The sequence below is a fragment of the Misgurnus anguillicaudatus genome, chromosome 17 (genome assembly GCF_027580225.2).
Source record: "Misgurnus anguillicaudatus chromosome 17, ASM2758022v2, whole genome shotgun sequence".
NCBI classification, from domain to species: Eukaryota; Metazoa; Chordata; class Actinopteri; order Cypriniformes; family Cobitidae; genus Misgurnus; species Misgurnus anguillicaudatus.
Genome location: NC_073353.2, coordinates 4,840,062 through 4,867,566, shown reverse-complemented (window position 1 = coordinate 4,867,566; position 27,505 = coordinate 4,840,062). Strand labels below are relative to the sequence as shown.

Below are 27,505 nucleotides of genomic sequence, written 5' to 3'. Positions count from 1 at the left end.
CTTAACTTAATTTTTAAATTTCACTTAAAGTGAGAACATTTTGGTTGAAAAAAACTTTAATTTTAAGCGTTCCCATGCAATTGAGGTATTTTTGTTGATCCAACTTGTACTTTTTACAGTGTATGAAGATTTTTTGGGTATATAATATTCACAGTTTACTGTATTTTTCTATGCTCAATTGACACACTGATAAAAATATAAATAATTATATTTGGTGTCAGTGTGCTTTAACTGTATAAAGAGCACATCTCCGAAACTTTACTGTACTGTGCTTATTTGAAAATCTGTTATCAGCCTAGACAGTGTTGGAAATATGTATGCTACTCTTTTTGTCGATCACAATAGCAAGATTTCTCGTTGCTTTCATTTATAATGCTTTAAATATAGGGTACTCAATACCAAACATTGAAGGCAACAGAAACGACTGTAGTAATATCTTTAAATCACTAGATGGCTCTGTAAGTTCATTTTGAAAAAATAAGGAGCACTTTAGCACTGGAATCTATATAGAGTTGTTTCCATATAGCATCGTTGACTACGTAGCATGTAAAACTAAGGGATTTTATCCAGATGACGAAAGGCACACGCATGTCATAATTTTGAACGCTGTAAGCAAATGTATAAAGCTAACTGCCCTATGTTTGATATTTACGTTGGAAATAGAGACATGATAAAAGTAACTTCTCACTCGCTGTCTTTTTTCTTTATCCAGATGCCTACTCGGGTCTAAAGAACGCTGTCCAATAAGTAACAAATACTGCGTAATGCATGAATATTACATTTAAAATTATGTTAGAGGCTTCTGAGGCAAAGTTAATCCACTTTATAGCAAATATAGGCCTACGTAAAAGCTCCAGCACATCATAACTGTAATTTTCCTACCATAAAGAGAGACTCGGCCTAATTTGCAAAACTATTGGTGATGATCCGCTCCCCATATAAAATCAACAAAAATCGCTTGTTGCCTCATTTCTTTAAAAGTAAGTATAATAATTTCGAAGACATATAATTTTTAATACTACTAGGCATAGGCTACTAACAACGGCGGCAGGGCTTAAATTGAGTCGGAACAGGATCCGGGACCTTTCGGGTTTTGACTGTCTGTGTTCCGGTACCTGCGCCGATCCGCCACCTCCCCTGCTGAAAAAAAAACAATAGACACCATCACAGAAATTATATTGGATTTATTGGTTTAATAGGAATATCTTGAAAATCTTCGGTTGCACGGTTGCATGTAAACTGAGACAAACGGATGTTTAAACAGGCAACGTCACATAGTATGCGCCAGAGCTCGCACCTACGTCAAAAGTGCGACCTATGTTTAACATGTGACTGCTACTCTGAACGCTTCCAAGATCACATTTATGTTCGTGCAAACTTGTTTCGTGTGCTTGTATTTGCAAATACAGCTGCTCCATTATGTCGAGGAGCAGAGATGAGTGCTCGGAGGTCAGCAATTTTTGACTTAATGCGGCGCTACAAGAACCGACAGACGGATGATGTCAAAGTGCCGCGAGAGCGATTCGAAATTAGACCTCCACGTGTGATTCCTCAACTCGCTCTCGCGGTACTTTGACGTCATCGATCACCTACTGCAACAACTCCTCCCTCCAACACGAAGAACCAGTTCCGTCACCAGCGCTGCCGTTGATTGGCTTACGTGGGCTTGAGCTTCTCTTTACGGCATATATGCACGGGTACGTGTAAATAAACACTTTTCTGAAAACTGACATGTGTGCACGATATTATTTTTGAAACCGGAGAGGTTGAAATGTCCGTTTATGAAAATAGCCGCCCACGTGTAAACATAGCCTGAAATTAACACCTGGCTACGCACCAAATGTGGGTGAATTTTGCAATTGGCGGGTAACACTGTCAATTTACCGACCACATTGGCGGGTAGCCAATGCGAATTGAGTGATTCATTGAGAGGATGCTACTGGTGTTCCGCAACGTTCATGTGATTGGAACGAAGATGAGGCACTTCTCTGACTACGTTTGGATGTGCAAGTAAGTATTCAACTGTTGGTGGGATGGGATGAGAATGCAATGCTGACATAGGTCCCGTACACACTGTATTAATTCTGTTGTCACTTTACCTTTTAATCTTTAATCCTGTTCTGTACACACACAGTTCAGTAATTTACGGGACTCACAACCGCATTCTACAACCGAATGCAGGTAGTGACAACCGAATTTACAAAAACTCTGCACAGTGTGTACATAACCGAACTGAACAACTAGTAGTTAATCAAGTGTTTAAACGTTCATCATAAACAGGACAGGTCCCTCTTCTGAAAACATAAGTGCTTAGAAGAGGAAAAAGTCTTCTGTATGCACGGTTCAGAAAATGACAGAGGCACAAGCGTTTGCTGACTAGTGTTGCCAGATCTTGCACTAAAAAACTGCGAACAAGAAAAATTCAATAATAAACCGAAATAAATCTAAATGCTTTACCTCAAAGATCAAAATATTGGGACCGGCCCCCTCACACTTTATTAACACCCCAAACTTGATCGCTTCATGAGCCAAAACGGTGTTTCCGTACAAAAAAGACGAGGATCTGGCAACACTGCAAGGCCGCCCGCTCCGCGCTGTGAGGCAGCCTCACAAACACGTAAAATACACAACGCCAAGACAAAGGTTTATTACAAAACACAATGCTGTTATTATTTTGGTCAAAGCTGTGAGTGATAAGCACGCGAGACGGCAGAGCGTTGCTATAGTTATTTCTGCGTCAATCATCACATTTTCGGGAGTGATTCTTGTTCTGTACAGACATGAAACAAACATTTAGGGGAGTCACTCCCGAAAGTTTGCAGTGTGTACGAGACCATAGGCTGCACAATCACAGTTGCACAGATGTGTATAGTGCTGTGATGGATCAGAACTCTTGATGTGTAAACTTTAGAGAGAGTTGCGCTACTGTGTCTTCTACCGTAGTACATTAACATACATTTTGCGAATAACAACGAAAAACAACGTATGTGGGGCGACTGTTTATGTGCGCAGTTTGGAATTCCCCTTCCGTCTTTGTGTGCGCGCGGGTTTAAGGGCACTCAATAGTGCACATACGGAGAGAAAAAAGCAAGCATACATAAAATCTTTCTGTTCTTAACAGGGCACATAGAAACAAAATGATCTTCACAGTATTCTTTTTCTAATAAAAACATTTGTTTATGTCTTAAGCAGAGGTGGGACAAAGTCATTGTAATGCAAGTCACAAGTAAGTCTCAAGTCTTTGCTTTCGAGTCCCGAGTCAAGTCGAGTCAAAGATGAGGCAAGTCCCGAGTCGAGTCAGAAGTCAAAGCCAACAAGTCTCAAGTCGAGTCCAAAGTCCTACCATTTTAGTTTCGAGTCATTTCAAGTCCTCTTACCACAGAAATAAAATGCGTGCTGTGGACAGGTGGAGGGAGGCCCCTATACTGCATTGCATTTGCAAAAGATCAAATTGGCCAAAAGTCTGTTAGTCATTTGTGCGCGATAGGGATGCAGAATGATGCCACCATGGCTGAAAACTCACTCCACTGGAGCACTAGAAGCAGGCACTGCCAAGTCTCGGATGGCTACTTGAAAGAGTGAAGGAAGGGGTCTTACTGTTCAGTGCCCAGAACAAAAGGGCATACTGTCCTTCTGCCATGTCAATGTAGTGACTTACCTGCTGTGGTGTAGTCTAGATTTTTTAGTCTAGATTTTCCCTCTCACCCTTATGCTCACTCGTCCCAGCGTGACACCCCATAAGCACCACCACACTCACAGATGCATACGTATGGATCTTCATGTAACTGAGAGCATTCTGAAAGTGTACTCATAAACACATAAACTGAATGTGTTATCAATGTCAGTTTATTATAAGAAAAAAAAGACTTTAAAAACCAATGGGTTTACAGCTGGGGAAACTGGACTGATTTTTAGACTGGTTTAGTGGTAATCAACATCTAACACAGGGCCAAAAGTTACTCAACTGTTAATTAAAATAAAATAAACTGTTTACAATCTTCTATCTGTGGCTAACACATGCATTGAAGGAGAAAAAAATCCACTCTTTCAATAGCTATTATCTGACAACTATTGATAACATTACCATGTGTAATTTAATGGTGTAAATGTTTTTAATTAATACACAGTTAAGATGACCATGAATTAACTCTAAGTTGAATAGTCTTTGATATAAAAAGCGTATTTTTGCATATAATACAAGCATTGTCTAAAAATAAAAATAAGCTTTTACTTATTATTACTTTTAACTTTTATTATTACAAGATTATCCTGTAGCCTAATATTAGACACCCAAACCAAACAGAAGTTTAAGATCATATACATCTTGAACGTAGATATATAAATGAACAAAGAGAAGGGAAGTTTAACACTGTGAAGCACAAGCAAACACGCAGCTAAAAACCATCAGGATATAATCACGGGCTTATTTTATTGCATTTGGATTCTTACCTCCAGATAAAGTAATAAACTGGACTGATGATTTAAACGTTGTTTACTCACATGTGCGTTGTTAACTCTCCGGATTTTATGTTGTGCACTGCTCCACTTGTTCCTCCACATGGACTGTTTGTTTACAATGTCGTGTGAGCAGCTACACTGCAGGTTTGACTTCATTTGGCACTAAGCAGACCTCTTGGTGATGTCAAAGTAGCGCGAGAGTGATTCAAAGCAGATTTCTCAACGTGATAACTGGAATCGCTCTTGCGGTACTTTGCTGTCACTCGCCGGTTGGCAATGTGGCGCCACACCAGTCTGCTCACCAGTCACTTTCGCGCCGCTATAGTAATTTGATTTCATCATACGCCAATCGGATAGCGCAGTTCGGCAGGAAGTCAAACACACCAAATATATAGACTAATATGTATATGCATTTCAACCCGCTAAAGTAGCAAGTAGGATTCTAATGGTCAGTGCTTTACATCTAAATTATGAGTAAAAGTTTGAAATGTCACAAAGCCATGCTGTTACGCATCCTCACGCTATTTTTAGTTGGTATACGGAAATCCTTGACAATTCCTAGTGGGTATAAGGCGTGTACCTGAATATCACGTAGACTACCCCACTGCTGAGCAGTACTGCTGGTACGGTACCAACATCCACACCAACGTGGGACTACAGTGATTGGCTGTCATGCAGGCAGCGCGCGTGCTCTCTGCATGCAGGTGGTGCACATTTTTTTCACAGATGCAGATACACTGAGAGCAGGGCGGCCATTTGAAATTTGTTTCCCCAGGTTTTCATGTGATGTAGCAAGTCTTCTCGAGTCAAAAGGCGCAAGTCCAAGTGAAGTCACAAGTCATTGATGTTCAAGTCCAAGTCGAGTTACAAGTCTTTGTACATTTTGTCGAGTCGAGTCTGAAGTCATCAAATTCATGACTCGAGTCTGACTCGAGTCCAAGTCACATGACTCGAGTCCACACCTCTGGTCTTAAGTGTGTGTATTAGAGTCAAAAGTCTGTGTTTATTTGGTCTTAAAGAGACAGTAACCTGAATTAACATACTTAAAGACACACTATGCAGTTATTTTACCTTAATATAACTGCTTCAAAGTTATTTCGGTGGTAAACAAAGTCATAGTAAGGCGAATCATCCTCCTGTTGAAGCTCGGGGAGGACACCGCTACCAAAACCAGCAATGCAAGCTTGAGAGAACCGCCCTGACAAATCTCGCGAGAATCACGACTTGCTTTACGGCAACAACGTCACACACGTTAGGCTTGTTCGACTTCGTGTGGGGCTGCGGGAACCGACCGCCGGATGACGTCAAAGTACCGCGAGAATGTCGGTTTGATGTCATCCGGCTGTCGGTTCTTGCAGCGCTGCATGAAGTCGATCAGGCCTATAACAACAACTGCACGTGCGAATTTGAGACGTGAGGCTAAACGATTTAAAAGTTAAGAAAGCGCGTTTGGAAGAGAGTAGGAAAAGGAAAAGAGAATCTGACCGCGTTAGGAACCGGACATGAGTCCCACTAGGTCAGGTTTTTACTCGTTGGCGTGAGCTAAAAGACAGCACTGGATGGGATGCTGATCTGGCGATCTTGTTGATGGACTAGTAAGTAAATCTCTAATTTGTAAACTTGTTTGTGGTCTATGTTGTATGTTGTTGCGCTTGCTTGTAGTATATCATGCGATTATCATGACAACAGTTGTCAATATCTCACATAATTATCAGGACATAAATAAGCCTAGAGGTTGTAAATAGTGTACATGCACAATTTGCAAACTATTATGATAAATAGCAATAATCATGTATAGTGACATTATAGCGAACAATGTTATGAAATAATGCAACGTACACAATTAACTTTGTCATGGCATTTTGTAATGTTTACTTGTGATTTAGCTGCAGTCATGTAAAAACGTTATAAGCTAGCAAACGCGGTACTTTATTATTATATGCACTCTACACTTGGAATAACCTTCTTATTATCCTATTACCATCATCTGTAGTTTAGTAGACTATGCAGTAGCCTAATATTTGTATGAAATTGTGAAACATTACCTGGTAATTATCTTTGGAGTACTAGAGTGGGAAATTACGACAGTTGCAAGTATTCTCCAGCGACTCTAGGGGTCGCTGTTTGACAAAAACGCCGAAATGCATAGAGCGGCTTTAAAGGCACACTGCAGAACTTTTTGGCCACTAGGGGGCGCTAGACGTGTATTTTTCACGTCTTGCGCCCCAAGAGGCAACAAGTGCCGCAGCACTGTCACAAAGGAAAAGAAGACAATCTTTAGGTCACAAAGTCTGTGGTGTGCCTTCCAGCATGTCATATAATTTCGTGAGTTTTATTTTTTTCAAACGCCAAAAAATCGCGTAGCTCACGTTTACAAGCCAGTTGTAATGGTGGTCGCTTGGTTAAAGTTTAGATAAAAAATTGCCTTAAAGAGGAATCGAACCCAGGTCACCCATGTCATAAGTCCGTACCACTACTACGACGCCAGAGTCACGTGATAGAAGTCACTCTCTGTTTCCAAAAAGCTCGGACTAGCCCAATCTGTTGTGCTCGGTCAACCTCTTATGTTTCAGAATTGTCTTGCCCCTTACTAGAACTAAGATGCGAATAGTGTAATATTACAATATACAAGTATTTATAAACACCACAGTGCAATGGCAACTTTTGTGTAAACACTGCTCGTCACATGTGCTCATTGCATTTAGTATGGAGCTCCAGCAGTTCACAGAGACCAAGATTACGAAGTGTGCGTTATATGCACTCAACAGTAAGTGCTGTGTTTACAAATACAATATTTGACAATAAAAGAACATCAATGTCACTGTCTGCATGTGTTTAGTACAGAAAAATGGAAACTTACTTTATTTTGAATGCAGCCCCTGAATAAGTATGTCTGTCACTATGGTTGCATGTGTCATGTTGTATAGACTTGATTGTTTGTTCAGATAGTATCCCAGCTGCCATAGTGCCAGGAGTACAGGTTTTCCAGCAGAGAACAAATGACACAATACTGCAAGATCAACAAACAGGGAAGTTCCTCTGCTGGATCAGGCTCTGTATGAAAGACGGACATGGATTTTTGATAAGGTTTCAATAGTGAGACATAAAGGTGGAGTGAATTTTGTATTCTAGAGGTAACTGGAGCTGATAGGTGACAGGGTTGATTTGTCGGATGATGGAGAAGTGGCCAATGAGTCTGGGAAGTTTCTTGGAGGGCAGCTGCATCCTGGTGCCCCTCGTGGAAAGCCAGACTTTCTGCCTGGGTTAATAGTGTGGAGTTTCATCCTGCCAATTATCAACCTGGATCTGATGTCTATGTACTGCATTCTACAGATGATGATGTGCTGTTTCCCATACCCTCTCACACTCCTGGAACCAGTAATAGATTGCTGGGACATCTAATGGTTTCCTGGAATATGGCTGGGAACAGAGTACACATTGGTAGGGAGTAAGTCCTGTGGTTGGTTGCTGGAGGGAGTTCTGTGCATACTTGTCTCAGCCCTAGGTACCAAGAGTTCTGGGGGGCGGAAGGTTCATAGAGTGAACAGACTGTAAAATGGTGGTTCGTTGAACATGGAGTCTGGTGGAAACACTGGTGGAGTTGATAATTCAGAGACCACTGGATTGGACTGATGATGATAGCTCCTTCCAGCCAATGCCTCCATTTCTCCAGAGCTAGCTTGATAGCTAAAAGTTCCTAGTTGCTGTTGTCATAATGTCTCTCTGCCTGTGAATAGCTTTTTGGGTGCAAGGCACATGGTTTGTGTTTAGCTGGGTTCCAATGTTGCTGAGACTGCACCTCTCATACCCGAGAAGTTGAAGCCATGATGAAGGGTTTTGAAGGGTCTGGACAGATGAGGACCGTGCACTAGTTAAGGCCTCCTTGAGGTTCTGTGTAGCAGATGTTGACCATGACTGAGACTTTGCCTTGCTACAGAAGAGATTGGTGAGTGGTAAAACTATGGTATTGAAGTTTGGGATGAAGCAACAATAGAAATGGGCCAATCCGAGAAAGCGTTGGAGCTCTTTGATGGTGGTGGAAGTAGGCCAGCTGCAGACTGCCTATACCTTCCTTCCATCTATCTGGATGCCATGTTCGCAAATGTTATATTCAAAGAACTGCACTGAGGACTGATGGAAGGTACATTTTAAATCTATCAGGTGTTTCAGGACTTTCGCAATGTGCTGGCAATATTTGACATGTTTCAAATCAAATCACTTTGTCACATCACCAACAGCAGTAGTGCTTGTGAAATTCTTGTGAGCATGCTCCACAATGGACTAGGACTAGGATGCAGTAAATAGTGTGGGATATGTGTGGTAATTTATATGTTTTGGGTGTTCAGGACTCTAAGGGACTGAGAAAAGAAACTGCCACTCAGTCGACTCATGTGGGATCGGATGCTGCAGAGATTTCTGCTTGAGGACAGCCGAGAAAGCAGTCCATAGGACGGGTGGCTGATGTCATTCAAGATCGTTCTTACCACCTACTGGAGGGAATACAGAAGTGTGCTGAGAACCAGCCCTGTGGAGCACCATTGAAAACCAGCAGGGTTGAGGTTTTGTTGCCCACCCTGACCACCTGACACCTGCCTGAAAGGAAATTCAGGATCCATTTGCACAGAGGTCTGTTTAGGGCTAGAGCCTGGAGCTTTTTAACAGACTTGGCAGATACTATGGTATTGAATGACAAGCTTTAGTCCACAAACAGCATTCTCACATGCTTGTTCTTATTTTCCTGATGGAAGAAAGCAATGTAAGCTGTGAAAGCAATAACATCATCAGTGGAAGGGTTTCTGCGGTACGCAGACTGTAGTGGATCGAGCGAGGCAAGCAATACAGAGCAGATGTAGTTTCTGATGAGACTCTCAAAACACAAACAAATTGGTATTAGAGCAACGGGCCAGTCATTTAAACATATGGTTTTGGCTTTCTTTAGTATGGGCATGATTGTGGATGTTTTGAAGCATGTGAAGACTACAGACAGAGAAAGGGAGAAGTTGAAGATGTCTTTGAAATCCCTGGCCAATTGGTCTGCACACTGTCAGAGTACATGGCCTGGGATGCCATCTGTACCAGCAGCCTTGCGGACATTCACCTATCAGCAGGTATCTCCTTACATCCGAGACTATGACGAAGAGTGCATTCACCTCTCTTTCATCAGCCTCAGGAGCTCTCTGAATCATCTTGAGGATGGGTGCTTTTCATTTCAGTTTCTGGCAAATAGGCAGGCAGAAGTAGAATGCAGGAATGATACATATTGGGATTTAACGAAAAGTGGAAGGAGGAGGGATTTGTAGCATCCTGGAATGGAGAGTAACAATGGTTCAAAATACGGTCACCACGCATGTTTGTGGTGATGTCCTGTAAGTATTTCGGAGCTGTTGTTCTGAAGTTTGGTTTGTTAAAGTCCCCATGTGACAATAAATGCTGCCTCTGGGTATGTGGTTTCCTGCTCACTTATACTGTTTGTGGTGATGTCCTGTAAGTATTTCGGACTGTTGTTCTGAAGTTTGGTTTGTTAAAGTCCCCATGTGACAATAAATGCTGCCTCTGGGTATGTGGTTTCCTGCTCACTTATACTTCCACACAGTTCCCTGAGTGCCTGGTCTGTGTTGGCCTGAGGGGAAATGTAAACAGCTGTGATTATGACTGCCATAAATTCCCTTGGTCGCCAGAAGGGTAGACACAAAAGCATGTGGTATTCTAGATCGGGGATAAATATGAACTAATACAGTGTAAGTTTATATCTCACCACGAGTTGTTGACGAATAAAGAAAAATTACCTCCTCTACTTTGGACCATGAGCTCTTTGGTTTTGTCTGTATGTTGTACAATGAATCCCAAGAGCTTAATGGCTAAATCTCGAAACCCCGTGGACTTCTAGGTATCCGTAAATTAGTTAATGCAGTAGTCCCTTGTTTCTCACTGAAAGGAGAATCTTGCATGCAGTTTGCAGAGTTTGTTTTCCAGTAACTGAACATTAGCCAGGAAAATTGTTGGGAGAGGAGGTTGACGGGAATGATGTCTTGTCTGACTAGGACGGCTCTCTTCCCCCTTTTCTGACAGTGTTTCCATGGTCTCTGCCAAGGGGACCAGAAAAGGGCTCTGACACAGTGTTTGTAAACCAAGTGCCAGTGTTTAATAACTCAAAGTCCTGTTTTTGGCACCTGTACCCCACTGCTCCACTGGCCTTGCAAGGAGGTTTGGGTTACCATACATTGGTAATTTCCTCACTTTCAACTTGGTGAACAACTTGGTAGTCAATACAAGGCCTCAAGCCTTCATCCTTATTGACTACAAAGAAGAACCTTGAAGCAGCAGGGAAAGTCTGTAGGGATGTAGCTTTGTTTTAAAATCTCCCCAATATACCCATTTATGGCCTTCTATTAAGGGATTGAGAGTGGGTATATCTTGCATATCTGCAGGACTTTTTATAAATGTAAAGTGGACAGGAAGAACCTTAAGAACAGAAGTCGTCTAAGCGGGGAGCTGAGGTAAACATCCAGGAAAGCAGTTGTCACGCTATTTCAGGATTTTTCCAGAGGACCTAGGATGATGTTTCATCAACCATGGTCACTACAATATAAGGCTTGTGGTGAATTGCTCCAGAGACTTTAGTTAGATGGTTTCCACATGATGCCCACCAATTTTTTACTGAATCGGTTCGATACTGAATTGTACATTTCGTCAACAAACTCTTCGTTAGTTAGAGCTAGCCGCAGAGATCCCCGGAGATGAAATTTCATGCTGACCCAGAGTCAAGAAGGGGTCGTACAGAAAGACATTAGTGCCAGTAAGTATTGCCATAGAAAGCAATTTCATTTCATTTCAATTTCAATGAAGGGTTTGTGAACTACACTCCCCAAGGGTTGTAGAGGATGAATTAGACATGTTAAAATAACTTTTTTTCTTTGTAGGGAAACATGCAACTGAACTTCCAGGCCTAGTGAGCAATGAAGAAGGAATCCACTTCACTAAAGTTGGGTGCTGGGTTGGCCATGGTCATGGATAAAGTTGTGAAGGATTGCAATTGGTTTAACAGTTTAATACAGCAAGTGCCACACAAGATATCATTGAAGCATTGATAAGATAGTTGAGTACAATACTGTTTTGCAGGTGATTATAGACGGGGCGATGAAGATGTAGACTGTGATAGAGGAAATCCAGGTGGATTATCTCCTTTCTCCATCGCCTTAAACACAAATAAGATTTTTTTTACTGACAGATGGTTTATTCAGCAACAGTAAATCTCAAGCTCTTCCAATGGGTTCACATTTCGTTCACCTGTGTGCAAGTGAATCATATTATACATTGTGCGCAACTGCTTGTTCACATTTATAGTTCTGTACAGAAACAGTTTTGTGATAATAGTCCTGCCTAGAGGTAACTACATTTAAACATGTAAATGTGCCCCTCTTAAACTACATATAATCAATAAACTGTGACCCTGGACCACAAAACCAGTCATGAGTAGAACGGGTATATTTGTAGCAATAGCCAAAAATACATTATGGGGTCAATGTCAAAAATCAATAGGTTATTAAGTAAAGATCATGTTCCATGAAGATATTTTCCTACAGTAAATGTATCAACAATGTATTTATCATTAGTAATACAGTATGTGTTGCTAAGGATGTCATTTGGGCAACTTTATCTTTGTGCTAAGCTAGGCTAGCTGTGGTTGTGTCAGTTACAGCACATAGATGTATAAAGGTATGTATGGACTTATGGGGATACAGTTAATAAACTCAAGTCCCAAAAAGTCCTGTGTTCCTTTAAATCAACATTAAATTATTATTTTTTTTTGTTCCATATTCATTCTAATGAGTCAGAAATGTCTCCTTTGTGTTTTGCTGACAGGCGTGGTGGGCGCATGCAGCAGGTGATGCAAATTATGGGTCCTCTGAAGGCTAGACTGTCTCATTTTAGTTCTCTTCATCGACTTCGGAGGTTGCGACTTTCAAAGATAGAGTGCTCGTCTTATGAGGTTACATCCTTAGAAGGTCGCAGCCTCAGAATTGGGACACAGCTGCAGACTTTCCTTTACAGGAATAAACAGCAGTTTCTTAACCGCGAGGCATGGTGTTACGTCACGAGCTGGAGGACAGGTAATTAAAACATTTTACAAATGAAGCGAATGTTGCATTGTTTGGGTTAAGCTTAAAATGTTTCGATTTGCCTCATTTCTGACATAAACTTTTGATTTTTACTTCTTTAATCCAAGGCCATTTATTAACATCAGCTGCATATTTTAGCACGTGCTGCTTAAAATATCACCAGTCCAGTGGGTAGGCCCAGTTATAGGCCCATTGCTAATAAGCAATATAAGCAGTTGCATAGGGCCTCTGTGGCCACTTGGGGCCCCTTGGCGTGTGTGAAATGAAATTTTCTGGCTCGTTGTGTCTGTCAATCATGCTTATTAGTGTAAACTGATTGTAATGAAAATATGGCACTATCAGTCTGATGCAGAGAAGAGGAAGAAGAGGATGGGGAAGAAGAAAGCAGCAAGAAAATGGTGTTGAATTAACATTGTTGAAAATAGGCTTCTTGTAAATCTGGTTCTGTACAAAGACCAATCACTTAGTAAACATTCTAAATGGTGTTCAATTTTTAAATAAAATGCCTGATGTGTTCTGTCAGGGTTATGGGTTAATGTGGAAGATGATAGAATATATAGACAAACATTTGATGAAAATGCAGGTCAGTTAAATAGTGTAACTTTCTTAAAGATCTAATTGAAATAACTAAGTAGCCTTTATATTAATAGTACTACATGTACAAATGTTTAGTAAAATTAATACAAATTATAATTCTTTAATGTTGTGGTGGATTGTGCTACACTGGAAGACGTTTCAGCTCTATGGGTAAAGTGAGGGACAACTTTGGAGAAATGAGTCTGATCTTGATTGGAAAGACCTTGTCATGGAATTAAAAAAGCATACCAATCCTTCCTAAAGACTATGACAGAACTGAACTACTTGCATTCCTGCATGATAAAGATATATGTGATTTGTACCCAAATCTTTAGCTCTTCACATTTCGTGTACTCTCCCAGTGAGAGTGGCATTAGCATTCTTTCTTTTGAATAAACTGTTTGTTTAAACCGTCCGTTTACACTTTCATGAGTTATGTTGTTGTATGTATTCTAAATACGTTCATGTAGCATGCACATTGAAACTATATTCTGTTGTTTATTTGACATTGTCGAATTGTGTTTGTGATAAAATCTGTGTAAGGCTAGTATGTTGTGTACCTAGATGATGGGGGCCTCATTTTGAAATCAGATTAGGACCCCCAAAAAGCTAGGGCCAGCCCTGGGTAGGCCTATTAGTTTCTTATTTATGACATTAAGTTTTTGAATTACGTTTTGTGGTATAGGCTATTTTCCTTTATAAAAATTATGCGAATAAATAGCACGCACGCAGTGGGAAACGTCATGAAATACGTATGCCAAATTCTATGTTGCGCGCATATAATACGCCAGTCTTTCCCGTTCACTTAATACGGCGCATCAGTTCGTGTCGTTTTATGTGTTGGTTTCTCATTTTTCTCTTGGGTTTGGAGTTAGAACAACTTTTTGTTACATAAAATGACATCCTGACCCAAGCCCCACCCAATTTTAACCCCAACTCCAAACGACTATGGTTTAAAACGCAAATGCTAAATCTGACCCCAAACCCAGGCGACAATGTTTAAAAAAACAGAAATTAATACACACCAATAATATATAAAACGACATGAAAGGATGCGCCGTATTAAGTAAACGCAAAGACTGGTATATGCACGCAAAATTGGAATTTGGCATATGTGTTGCACGACTTTCACCCTGCGTGCTATTTATAAGCATTTCATAACGGGGTTTTTTTGCATATTGATTACTATTACAAATTGGAAAAAGTTAAATCAGAGACGCATATCTTTGATTTCATATTTGTTTGTTTTTTGTTTTGTTTTTATAGTAAGCACTTTTTATTTACCAAATCTAGTTTTTAATATCAACACTATTAAACATAACTTCCACATTTTTGCCTTCTCAGAATTTTGTATTGAGAAATAATATTTAGGGGTTTTTGATCAGTGTGTGTGGCATTATATCTGTATCAACTTCGTTTATAGAATGGCAAGTAAAAGCAAGGTTACAAAAGAAAAAGTGCCCTTTTTTGTACCCCTGTCCCTGCGAAGGTTTGTGCACGCCACTGCAATGTATACAAGAGGCCTATATGTGTGTCATTTGATTACAAAATCATCGAGCTGTGTACTACCCGATGATAAACTGGCGAGGGCGCCAAAGATCGCGAAAACGGTTCTGCTTGTATCTTGCTAGCCCTCCTTCTACTTGAATAGAGGCGCGAGCTAACCTCGTCGTCACCACTGGATTCTCGCGCCCCCACATGCACACTTGATTTGAGAGCACATGCGGAAACCTCAGGATCATATATTTAAACAACTTTTTGCTAATAAGTAATATTATAGAGATGCTAAAATAAAATATAAAGATACATTTTTTAGGGTGGCACAAAATTGTGTGTGCGTGTGTATGTATGTGTGTGTGTTTTCAAAGAGTTGTAATTTATCATAATTAAGGTGGCCAGTGGCAGTTTTAAGTTCTTGGTACTTTAATTATGCAACATTAATTAGCAAAATTATCTTGTTGATTAAAGATAACACAAAAGGTCTAAATAATGGTCAGATTATTTACATGTCTTGTCGCATTCTTTTGGTTAAAATATTTTTTATTATGAAATATAAATATTCGTTTATAAAACTAAATTTTTCTAACTGCGAGTAGCATTTTTTTTTTACATTACACCGATGCGATAATATGGCGATGTCATATTTAAACGAATAAATACGTCTAATGAAATAAAACATGTATTTCAGGAGGTAGCCTATGTATGTATAAATTACACAAGAAATATTAAAATGAATTTAAATGAAAAGATTCAAAATAATTTTTAATTTAGATCACCGAAAAAAACAAGAAAAAATACAATACAGCATTTAATAAACATTTAATGTAAGCCATATTTTATTTTGTAGTGAACAAATGCTAAAATCATCTTCGCGTTCGTATATTCTAATTGGGTGTTAAATAAATAAATAAGATGAAAATCTTTAACTAATGTCTCTCATTCGAAAACGTCTGTGTGAAATAATCGACAAAGAAAAAAGAAACGTGGAGCGATAGAGGAGGAGCAGCAGCATAGCCAGAACAGAAGGAAGGAACAATAGAGAATCAAAGCATAATGATATTCCTAAATGAAGAGGGAAATGTTGCCGCGCTCATTTTATTAATCAGACTGTCAATTTCACCCCAGAGGCCAACCCCAGGAGCCATCTAAAACAGACTCAGATCAGACGCCGCTCTCCACACTTCTTCTCTCTCTCTCCACCTGGATATACGCGTCTGGCCGATCAAGGGCCGACTCTATCAACCGATGTCAGTCTCTCTCCTATTTATTTGCTTATAAACCTGTTACAATAAATGATCATTCGAGGCGCGTCACGCGCACCTTTAACGACGAAGGCGCAAACCACTTTTTGATGAATGACTTTCTGAACCGGAGAGGATGCTCGGGTCATTTTGAGCAGTCATTCGTTGCTCACACTGGCATTCCTCTGTTTTTTTGCGTCCAGCTCATAAAGGTGTTATATTATTTAGAGGAGGCGGCTAAGCTGAATGCGGATTAGATCCGCCACCAGTCATCTGAGCACCAGTCCTGGGACTTTTTTTGCTGCACGACTTCATGATGGAGAGGATAAGAAAGGAAATGATTCTGATGGAAAGGGGACTACACAGTCCAGTGGCAGGCAAGAGACTCTCCAACCTTTCTGACTCGGCCGGGAACGCGGTGCTTGAGGCCCTGGAAAATTCTCAGCACGCGGGTCGCCTCAGCCCGAGAATAACTTCCGCCTCTCTGCATGGCAGTCTCGGAGATCTTCCCACCAAAGGCAAGTTCGAGATCGACAGCCTATTTGGAAACCACCACGGGAGCGACAATACCAACTCCACAGAAATCTCGTCCTCCGAAGGCAAGAAGAAAATGAATCTGTATCCCGAAGTTTCTCCAGACTCCGATATGAACAGCGATGTGGAGGTGGGATGCCCGTCTCACCGTTCACCGGGTAGTGTCAGCCAACAGAAAGAAAACAACAGCAAAGGTAAAACGAATTTCGCAGACAATTTGATCCAAATTTTTGTTGAAATAATACATTTTATTATAAAGTTTCGATAAAGAAATGCTGTATGTAGTGATAACCCGAATTAAGTTGCAGTTATATATTTACGGTAGCAATTTTTCTAATGCTTCTTAAATTCTGTTATCTGGTTTTATGATGTTAAAAAAGGCAGCTTGTCGATGCCTTTATTCTTTTCTTTTGGGAGTGCACTTTATTGTATTAAAATACTATTTTTTAAATGTAATATATCTTGCTGGGTGTTAATGCTCTGTGAATTTCGTTTCTGCTTTAATTTTTTGTTTTAAATTTATATTTATTGAAAAATAAATAAAAGATAATTCATTATTACAGTGATTATGAAAAAAAAACATTACACTTTTATATCATTCAATATTACATATGCATTATTTTAAATGCTAAAAAATAATTTTTTGATGCATTTCTTTTTATTATCTGGTTTAGGTTTTTCAGATAGTAATTCAGGAATCTCCAACACGAGTTCATCGTCTATCTCCAATCTTAACTGTAATTCCATCGGTAACTCCAGCAGCTCGAGCTCAGACCAGGTGAGAAGGTATCGGACTGCTTTTACCCGAGAACAAATTGGAAGATTGGAGAAAGAATTTTATAGGGAAAACTACGTCTCAAGACCCAGGAGGTGTGAACTGGCCGCAGCATTAAACCTACCCGAAACAACAATAAAGGTTAAAATTTATTTTAACTGTTACTCAGATAAAAAATGTACCTAATTATTTAGCATGTCTTTAAAAGGTTCAGCTTAATCGACCAAACTTTTACATTGTCCGGTACATAGGTTTTGAATTGTACACAAATATACAAACAGAAGCATGCGATTTGTTTAGCCCCTTTTCATTTGCATTGGCATTTATGCATTTGGCAGTCGCTTTTATCCAAAGCGACGTAATGTGCATTCAAGCTATACATTTTTCTGTTTGTGTGTTTCCTGGGAATTTTGTACCGTTAATGCAATCTACCAGTTGAGCAACAGGAACACAATGTAATATAAATTATTCAAAACAAAAATAATAATTATTGTAAATCGTTTACAGTAAAAATTTATTGTCCATACATTGAAAATAGTATCGGCTTTGTTTTAATCTGATACAGAAACTTGCATGTACCAGTGCTTATGTAGGCTACATATTAGCCAGACAACTGGGTCTTAATATAAATTATTCTCAAATCACACATCTTTAAACAAATATTTTAAAAGTATATTATAATCATACATCCTGAAAGTTGTTTGACGGGTTTGGGCAGATCGAAAATCGTAGTGTTCTTTATGCAGTCGTTTCTATCCACCGCTCACATGTACCCTAACTGTTACCTGTGTATTCCGTGAATGTGTGTAGGTGTGGTTTCAAAATCGTCGTATGAAGGACAAGCGCCAGCGCCTGGCCATGTCCTGGCCACATCCTGCCGATCCCAGTTTCTACACCTATATGATGACGCATGCAGCCGCCACCGGAAGTCTGCCTTACCCTTTCCATTCCCACATGCCACTACACTATTACCCCCATGTAGGTGTCACGGCAGCAGCTGCTGCGGCAGCCGCCTCAGGAGCCGCTTCTTCACCTTTTGCTACCTCTATTCGTCCCCTTGATACCTTCCGTGCTCTCTCTCATCCCTATTCGCGGCCAGAGCTGTTGTGCAGCTTCCGACATCCAGGACTATACCAGTCACCCGCAGGCCTAAACAGCTCGGCTGCGGCGGCGGCCGCTGCAGCAGCGGCGGCGGCAGTCAGCGCGCCATCGGCAACGGGCCCGTGCTCGTGTCTCAGCTGCCACAGCAGTCAGGCGGCCACCGCGCTGGGCTCCAGAGGTGCCAGCTCTGACTTCACATGTACGGCGACCGGACAGAGGTCCGAGAGCGGATTTTTGCCATACTCAGCAGCCGTACTGAGCAAAACTGCGGTGCCCTCACCAGACCAGAGAGAAGAAAGCGCACTCAATAGATAGCTTAGCACTAAAATACATTTCTGAAACACATGTAATATAATTTTTGTTGGCACAACATTATTACATGTATTACGCCCAGACTTGGGAAAAAATATCAAATAATTGATAATTAATATTGAAGGCCTTCAATCACACAGTATTACAATAGGAAAATATTGTTTGTTGATTTCAAAGCGTTTTACAATAGAAAAATATTTTTGTTGTTTTTAAAGCATTGTATCTTTCATTATTATTATTGTTATTATTATTATTATTATTATTAAACTGTATGCAAAAATAAAGCATACAGTGCAGTATAAAGAATATACACTGGATGTGCCACTTTAGCAGGAGATAAAGGACCATGCGCAAAATAATGATGCTGTTCTGGTTCTGAAAGTGTTGCTGCTCGAGGGACTCTTCCCGATCCAGGAGTGTGACGTACAAAATCTGCACTGCTTCTACAATGTCAATTCTGCTGTTAATAATGTGAAGATTATGACGAAAATTGCCAATCATGTACCTTGATGGACCTCCTTTGAATGTGGAAATGTAAGAAAGTTCCCTGTTCTGAGACTCGCTGTCAAACCGTAACAACCCGCTGTGGGAAGTCATTAGACAAGATAGATAAAAGACCTTGAGCATTTCGCATTGTTCTTGGTGTGTAGATTGTACAGTATTAAACGTGGTATTCGTTACCTGAGGAAATTTTTTAAAAATCCCCTTTCCACCGAGTCCTATTTCCAATCTTCTTATTGGAGCATTTGGCGGCCTGGGTAGACTTTTTTTCTTAGAGATGTTCCGCTGATGCGAGCAGTCTCATTAAATCCAAACCGATATTTCCATAATACTCCCAGCAGAGACTCTTCACTCACAAAATAATGGGATTATCCATACAACCCCAAACTTCAGACAAATTACTCATGCATTTCTGTCTGCATACATTTTTTGTCACTAGGCGGAATTCTGACTCACATAAAACCGCATTTGGAAAATATCAAAATAGCACTTGTACAGTACAAATGGTGAGATATTTTGTTATAACAAGCGTAGTCTCGTTTAAATAGTATTAAGCCAAATTTTGACTGCCATCCAAAATGATTAACGACACTGTTACTCTTTTATATATTTTTTTATAATTTATGTGACTCGCTGAATGTTTTTTTTTTTTTATTGTTGTGTTATATAATTATTTTGGGGAAAACCCGTTAAACTCCATTATACTTGAGCATACCACAGAACAAATTAAATGAATATTAGGCCTCAAATCAATAATTCAAGCCAAAACGATCACACACATTGTATATAAAACATATTACATTGCTTTTACCGTTTCAGAAAGATTTTTGTAATGTTACTGAGTGGGTACGCCGGGCTGTTTACGGTCTGTTCAATAAATGAGAATACTGAAAGCCCTGTGTTTGCCCCTTTCCCAAGGGTGATCGTGATACATGACTCTGTACATTACGTCTCTGTATTTTACATTTTACCAACTGTACGAATTTTCATATTTTCACTTGAGAAAAAAAATGTGCAATATAAAATGTATATTATGTTATTTATTGATGGTGTTTGTTCTTGGAAAATAAATATTTAAAACGCAAAAGGTTAATATTGTTATCATTTTGCTTGCTGAAGACTGAAGTAGCTATTAGCAATATTTACCGAACGCATTTCCCTAGCAAATTTTCGTTTTATTTATAAATCTCTTCTTTAATTATTCTAGTAGCTTTCTGGTTGCAGCCCAGTTTGATAGACACACGTTAATATCTAGTATTAAATAACAAAACATATTTTAAATTAAACGAGGCCTCAGTATTTCAACAAAAAACATCCAGTAGTTTGAAGCCCAGTTTCTGCACTCTTGCCGTACATTTTCTTTCCTCCTCAGTGAGAAAGTGAGCATGGCATTAATTAAAACGACACTAAAACTTCAGGGAATATGGAGTCTGCGATCACGGGTCATTCCGGCCCTATAATTTACCATTATTTTTACATTACCTCTAAATGATACAAGCTGATACTGTCGTTAATTGCAGCCTGGTTAAATATATACTGGAATGCTCCCTGGGGACTTTGAGATAAGTTGCCTTCTTTTTTGAACGTCCCCATTAAAGAAATGGGATTAGAGGCGAAGCGCGCGTGTGATGTATCGCCATGTTTCGTTATGCTCTTTACCAAGGCGAGGGTTACAACCCATACAACAAAGGCATTGAGATAGATGGAGAGGCAAACCGAAGAAGACAGAGGGCAGAAAAACACCGGCCACAATAACTCCATCAGTTTTGTATCCAATGTGCAAAGACTGAAAAAAGAATTCATCATAAAATGCAGCAAACTGTCTGTCACCTTAACCGAATTGCTTTTGACAAGAAAATAAATCTGCGGGTTGTTTAATATATTTTATATTTTCTTTATTTCGCTGCTAATAGAAAACCCAAATTAAATGTCCACCGCCAAGATAGAAATGCAAAGATCGATGATCCTCTCGCTACTGTCCAATCACCCTCGTTTAATTGACTGTATTTTCTGGGTAATTGAACTGCTTGTTGTAAATTGAAGATTTTGTAGAAACGACATAAAAACTGCATTTACTGACATTCATCGCATCTTTGACATTGATTATCTGATCAGCGCGTGTCATGCTAACCTCCAATTCTTCATTACACACTGTTTATGAGCTGTTGCAGAACAACTCGCTTGTTCCACTGTGATTGATTGCCTTATTAACGCGTGTTCTTGTAAGTGTGACCGAACTGATTACGATGCATATGTTTAGAATAATGTTTCATTTAGCTGACTGCGAGTAATGCGAGGTGACAGCTGCTGCTGCAGGGAGGACGAAATCCGAGCTACAGGGAGCACGTGGGGCCAAAACACACTGTTGGCTGTCGTTTTAAGGTGGAACTTGGAAAATTGTTCTATAGCCAGCAGAACAACTAATGTTTCAATAAACGTCAGGTAGCTCGACTCGACACCTGTGCGTTTGTTCTTGAATGAGTCGTATTTTTGCAATCAAAAATACAACACTTTGCATATGAACTATTGTTATCACATTGGAGTTTTCTCCAATCATCTGTGCGTGCGTGTGGAGAGGTCGATCTATAGCCCTATGCGATGAAACCTTAAGATCCTAAAGTGTATATCGCCCTATACAATTTAAATCTGTTCGGACCCGGGAAATATTATGTAGTAAATAACCCGCCATATGCTCTCTGAAATATACACCTAGTGTAAACGTTATCGCAACGGTTACAGCTTACTCGTTAAAAAACCTTCACATGTTTTCCAGAGAAAATTGTGTATGCCTACATTTAAACGTGATTTAAATCTAAAAACACTCCATAGTGCGCCTAATGAGTAAGTGGCCGTCTGTTTAACAGGCAGTCTTCAACAAAGCTTTATTATTGGCTTTGTTTGTGTTGTCATTATTAAAGAAAATCGAGGGAACAGACGGGAAAAGCGTCGTGGTAACAGCAGCACCGGCTGTGATGAGGAGATTTATGCATCAAATGAAACCATGGCCACCCTTGTTTGTCTCAAATGAACGCTTCTGCTCAAATGTTGCTTTCATATATTATGTGACATTAATTTAACTATAGCTCATTAAGACAGAATGAAATGGTTAAATTAACTTATCAACCCATAATGATGATGAATGAGGTAGTAATTCAGATACAAGCTGGGCAATTTGCAAGCCTGCACATTTTGATAGTTCTCAAATAACATTTTGAATAGCAGGTCATCCCCTCAATCAGTTGCATAAGCACGTTAAGTCTCTCGCTCTCTCTATAAAGAGAATGCTTTTCATGCATATGCATTAAAACATGTTCGCAATTATCCTTGAAAATTGCCTTTACTTGCTTTAAAGGCAGAGCTGTCGGTTTATCTGACAGTGAGAGGGGTTGGTTTACTGATACAGCGCAGTCAAAACATAACGATTTACAAAATAACACCACACATGTTAAAGTATACCCCAATGTTTACTTCATGTAAACAGAAAAATGTCAACAACAAGATGTTAAAAATATTTTACGGTCATTTATATTGACACATCTTTTAAATACCATGTCGGCCTATACATCATAAGGTTGATGTCATCTAGCACACAGAACCTGTTTGAAGGATCTGACTTGCAGAACGCATTTTGCTTTACCAGTTTAAACATGACAGGTAGTTTCGATTTGCTGTCAACGCTGTTGCAGCACAATTTTTTCCATATAACATGAAATTAATTGCCTATAGTTTTAACACTTTGTATGATATGCAACATAGGGCACATTAAAATAAACGTAAAGTGTAATATCTGCGTTGGATTGCGTCACCTGCGCTTCAGCGTCAAACAGTAAAAGCACAGGGGTCATAAAGATAACAGATTTTTTTCGCAACAATTAATTGGGGATTGTTTTTAATTATATGCAGTGAAACAGACCGTGATCTGCAATTGATCGTGCTTAGAGCGACACTGTGTTGTGCATGCAGGGTCAGGTCAAAGCGCACGCGCAACTTTTCTAAAGCCGCGCGTCACCAATAAACTGCTTGTAAATCTTTGAAATTAAATGCATGATATAAGTTCATACACTGACAAAAATAATTCATTTAATTTACTCATTTTTTAAGGTAAGTGGTCGCAATTAATTTATTTAAGCTACATTTAAACAAATAAAATTAGAAAAACAACTTTTTTTAAATAATACATTGATTGCAACCACTTACCTTAAAAAAAAAAGTCATTTTATCGACTTTTTCGACAAAGTCATATCAACATATATGTAGTGGAATTATAATTATTGTACACTACCTTGACAGCTCATTATATTAGGCACGTATTGATACTGCTTTAGTCTAATGTTCCTGACAGCTGTTGAGACTCCACTGAGAAGAAGTGCATCACCTTCAGTGCTATGATTTAAGAGCAATCTGTCATAATATCGCCTTTAGAAATAAAAAATAAAATAAAAATAAAATAAAATGTAGTCTCCTGTATCAACTGCATTAAATATTGTTAATAGTCCTAATGACACAGAATGTTGTGAAATTTTAGCAAACCACCTATTCGGTTAGGACAAAGCTGAAATTGGGAGGCAACAAACTGATAGTTATCGATATTTTATCGTGTTGTCAACTTACATGTGTCCGATATGCTTTTTTGTGATTTATGTAATTCATATATTTAATTAATCCATGTTAATTACATATTTAATTAATCCATGTTCACGTTTTAACGCTGTAAAAATAAAATCATTTTGTTTTAACGCATAATAAGTTAACGATAATTTAATACATGTAATCTAATGACAATTCGTACGTAACGAGTATGGTAATGCGTATGAATTCGTACGAACACACTCCTTGTACGATTTGCTTTCGGCCCTGTGACGTTGGGGGTGGGTTTTTATTATTTTTTATGAATCGTAGCCTTCACTTCGTACGAATTCATACGAATTACCAAACTCGTAAAATGCGCCTTTATACAAAATTTATTTGGAGGTTAAGGTTTAGATGTTTCAGTATTGTTAAATATTTTTAATTCTCCATACAATTACCAACCGCAAAATAACTGTGCCAACTCATATTCACAATTTTATTTTATTTATGTCAACCAAGCATAATTATACAGTATATAAAAAATATTAAATTATTAGTTAAATAACTTTAATCATGCTTTTAATATCTTTTAGCATAACAATTTATGTTAAAATTTTATCTTAGCAGTCTTTTAATCTTGTCTAATCTAATCTTTAATCTTTTAATCTGTCTTTATTAATTAGAGGGCAAACATTTAGATATCACAAATCTGGCACCCTTGTGAAATTTCAGTCAAAATAAATTTTGATATTGAATCTGAAATGTCAAGATTTCACCAAATAATGTATTGACAGCAATGCAAATTGTGTTGAATTAAAAAAACTACAAGCTGTGAACAAGAAGCCACTGAAAATATGATCTTTTGATGTTCTAACAAGGAAATAATGAAATAGCACAGCTGTGTTGAGTGCCTGCATCTTTTAAATAAAGTCATACTCTTAATGTTATTAAGTTAAAAAAATTGATCAGTGATAGAATCTCTTTAAGATGGTTTTAGTTGAATTCATCAATCAGAAATGGTGTTAGATACAGTGCAAGTTCAGTATTAAATCATGCTTAGATGCACATAAGAAGTGTTTCATAACAAGAAGAAAATGTCTCTCGGTCTGTACTCAGTCTGCCATGAATTTCAGCTTTATAGATTTTATGTTATGAGGGGACAAGTGATGGGCCACACAGCCAACCCCACAGCCAGAGGATAATAACCTGAGCTTCACCAAATACACGAGCCAATAAAATATCATTTTTGTCCCCAGAATGATGCCAGTTCATCTTAATTTCCTTGAAGTAAGCAAGTTTATCCACTGTAACATGATAATCAAATGGTTGCTTTTAGAATTGCTTCAGACATAGTCCATGTGTACTAGTCATTTGATATAACAGTATCAGAATAAATTTACCTTTTCATTATACACACACCCTGATGCAGTAAAACACAGCTAAGCTCATAATTAAATTTGCCCCAAAATAGTCCCCATTTTTTTGGGTGCACTCTTTTAAGTTGTTGCAGAACAGAACTGTAATTGCATGTTTTATGTTAAGTAGTATAAGAAGTCTGATATTCTTTCATATAAAGTTAACATTTATTATTTCATGGTAAATTAAAGCCTTGCTTAATGAACTGCTTAATGGAGATACCAAGTAAAACTGTAAAGATTAACATTTTTACTCTTGTTACTTTATATCTGCACACTGAACACTATATGAAGTAAATATGTGAAGTACAGTTGCTGTCCATGGTGCTGGCTATTAAATAGCGCTGCTGATGTGTTATGGTAGTTATAGCTGAGGCTGAATAACCCATCTTCTTCTAGTCATCTGATTCACCAAGAAAGAGAGGTATCACCTTTAACAGCTGTGACATTTGCTGTGGTTTTATTACATGGTCTTGAAATGGTCTGTCAGTCATGTAATGTCTAACAACTTGTAATGTTTGAGTTTTAAATTAAACATTAGCCCATTACTTTGTAAAGTGTTCCATGAGATAATAATGTATATTTAGAAATTCTAAGAGTCAAACAAAAACTAACAAAGAGAAACTTCTAGCATACTGTTCATGAAATGTCTTTACTATAGCCTACTTTAGTATTAATAACTTCCACTTACATTATTCAGTGGCGGGCAGTGACTTTTTCGAGGACGCACAATGCGAAGTTCGTCACAACATGTTTGTAGTCCATCATGTGTGTGGTTCGTCCTTTCAAAATATGTGTTCAGCGCGTTGAGTGAACCTGTGCGCATCACGTGTTTGTCAAAATAAGTGCCTGCTGCAAACACATTTAAAGGGTATATGATAAAAAAGATGCTCGCGTTTAGATACTCGCATGATCTCATGCGTAATCAGAGTTGATTACTGCTAAGGGAGTGTCTTGCGTGTATTTTGTGAACGTGAGCGTCTCTTTAATCATAAACAGTTTTGACGCATGTGCAGCAGGCACTTATTTTAACAAAACACGTGATGCACATGGTTCACATGATGCAACAAACACATTTTTTGAAAACACAAACCAACACACATGACACCCTGAACACTTATTTTGAATTTGCGCCCCCGAAGAGCAGCACCAGCCGCCACTGCTATTATGTTTGTTTCAACAATACTAACAACCTTTGATTGGTAAACCTGTCACATTATCACCTCATTATGTTACTTTACACCTGAAAAAAAGAACATAATACATACAATCATATTAAAACACTTTTGGATAATTCATAATTTGTGTTATAAATGAGTGACCTAACATGCCCAGTACCGTCATTTCATCTTTTTTAAATTGAATACCTCATTGTCAATAGCCTAAACATGGATTACCAAATAGGACAATGATGCAATCTACACATTCTCATTACCTTAACCCATGCATCCAGTAAAGATACCAGATTATAAAGCAGACCTCAACAATTTAGGAAATTTTTAATTCGGGGGGTTGTGACTAGTGGTTGACCGGTATGGGGGGGGGGGGGGGTGGCCGGTACTGATATTAAGAAAGCTATGAGGCCGATATAACACAAATGTTATTAAAGTAAATAAGAGCCAAACTGAAACTGGTGAAACTAAAAAACATTAGTTATGCATAACATTTATAAATATGCGTCTGCTTGACTAAATGTAAATGTAAATATACCCTTTTGAAGTACAAGTTAAAACAAATTTACAATACATAATAATCTGACATCTCACGGTACTGTTTGAATAAGCGTGTTGAACTAATGTGGTGTTGTGTGTGACACAACATAACGTCATGTAGAAAAGTGAATAATGATGTCAGACTTTGGCTTTACATTCACTGTAAAAAAAATCCATAGAAATAACAGTGTTACTTGCAGCTGGTTGCCGGTATTTTACCGTAGATTTAAATGTATGTTATTTACTGGCAACATTTTGTTCAAAGTTAAATGAACATTAAACATTTAAGTCTTTGTCTTTATAGGATAAAACAAAAAACAGCATCAAGAAAAACATCCTGGGAAACAAAATCTGAAGGAAAAAAACAGAAAAAGGTTGATGAAGTTTTCTGGTTCCCAGAATGCTTTGCATGAGGCTGTTATTTTATAGTTTAAAGATAAAGACTTGTTAATAAGGCGTGGATAGTTTTTTAAGGTTAACTTCAGTTTACAAACAAGCCCTAAAACAGTTAAGAAAACAAAGACAACAATAAAACAGAAACAAATAGAACAGTTCTATAAAACAAGAAAAAAGTAAACTAAAACACAGTTAATTATCCAAGAAACCCCTCACATATATATGGCATATGGGTTAACTTCCATATAAAGGGCATTACTACATGAATCAAAAAGCGCAGTTTATGAGCTCCCGC

At 38.6% G+C, this 27,505-nt stretch overlaps 1 protein-coding gene across 1 annotated transcript; it reads left to right on the top strand.

Annotated features, from left to right (window-relative positions):
- The first annotated feature begins 14,595 nt into the window (after positions 1 to 14,595).
- evx2 (even-skipped homeobox 2) lies at positions 14,596 to 18,795 on the top strand. The gene is made up of 3 exons (XM_055216056.2): positions 14,596 to 16,623; positions 17,104 to 17,345; positions 18,015 to 18,795. The coding sequence occupies exons 1-3, from the start codon at positions 16,209 to 16,211 to the stop codon at positions 18,618 to 18,620; spliced, it is 1,263 nt and encodes a 420-aa protein (XP_055072031.1). The 5' UTR covers positions 14,596 to 16,208; the 3' UTR covers positions 18,621 to 18,795.
- Positions 18,796 to 27,505: the final 8,710 nt, after the last annotated feature.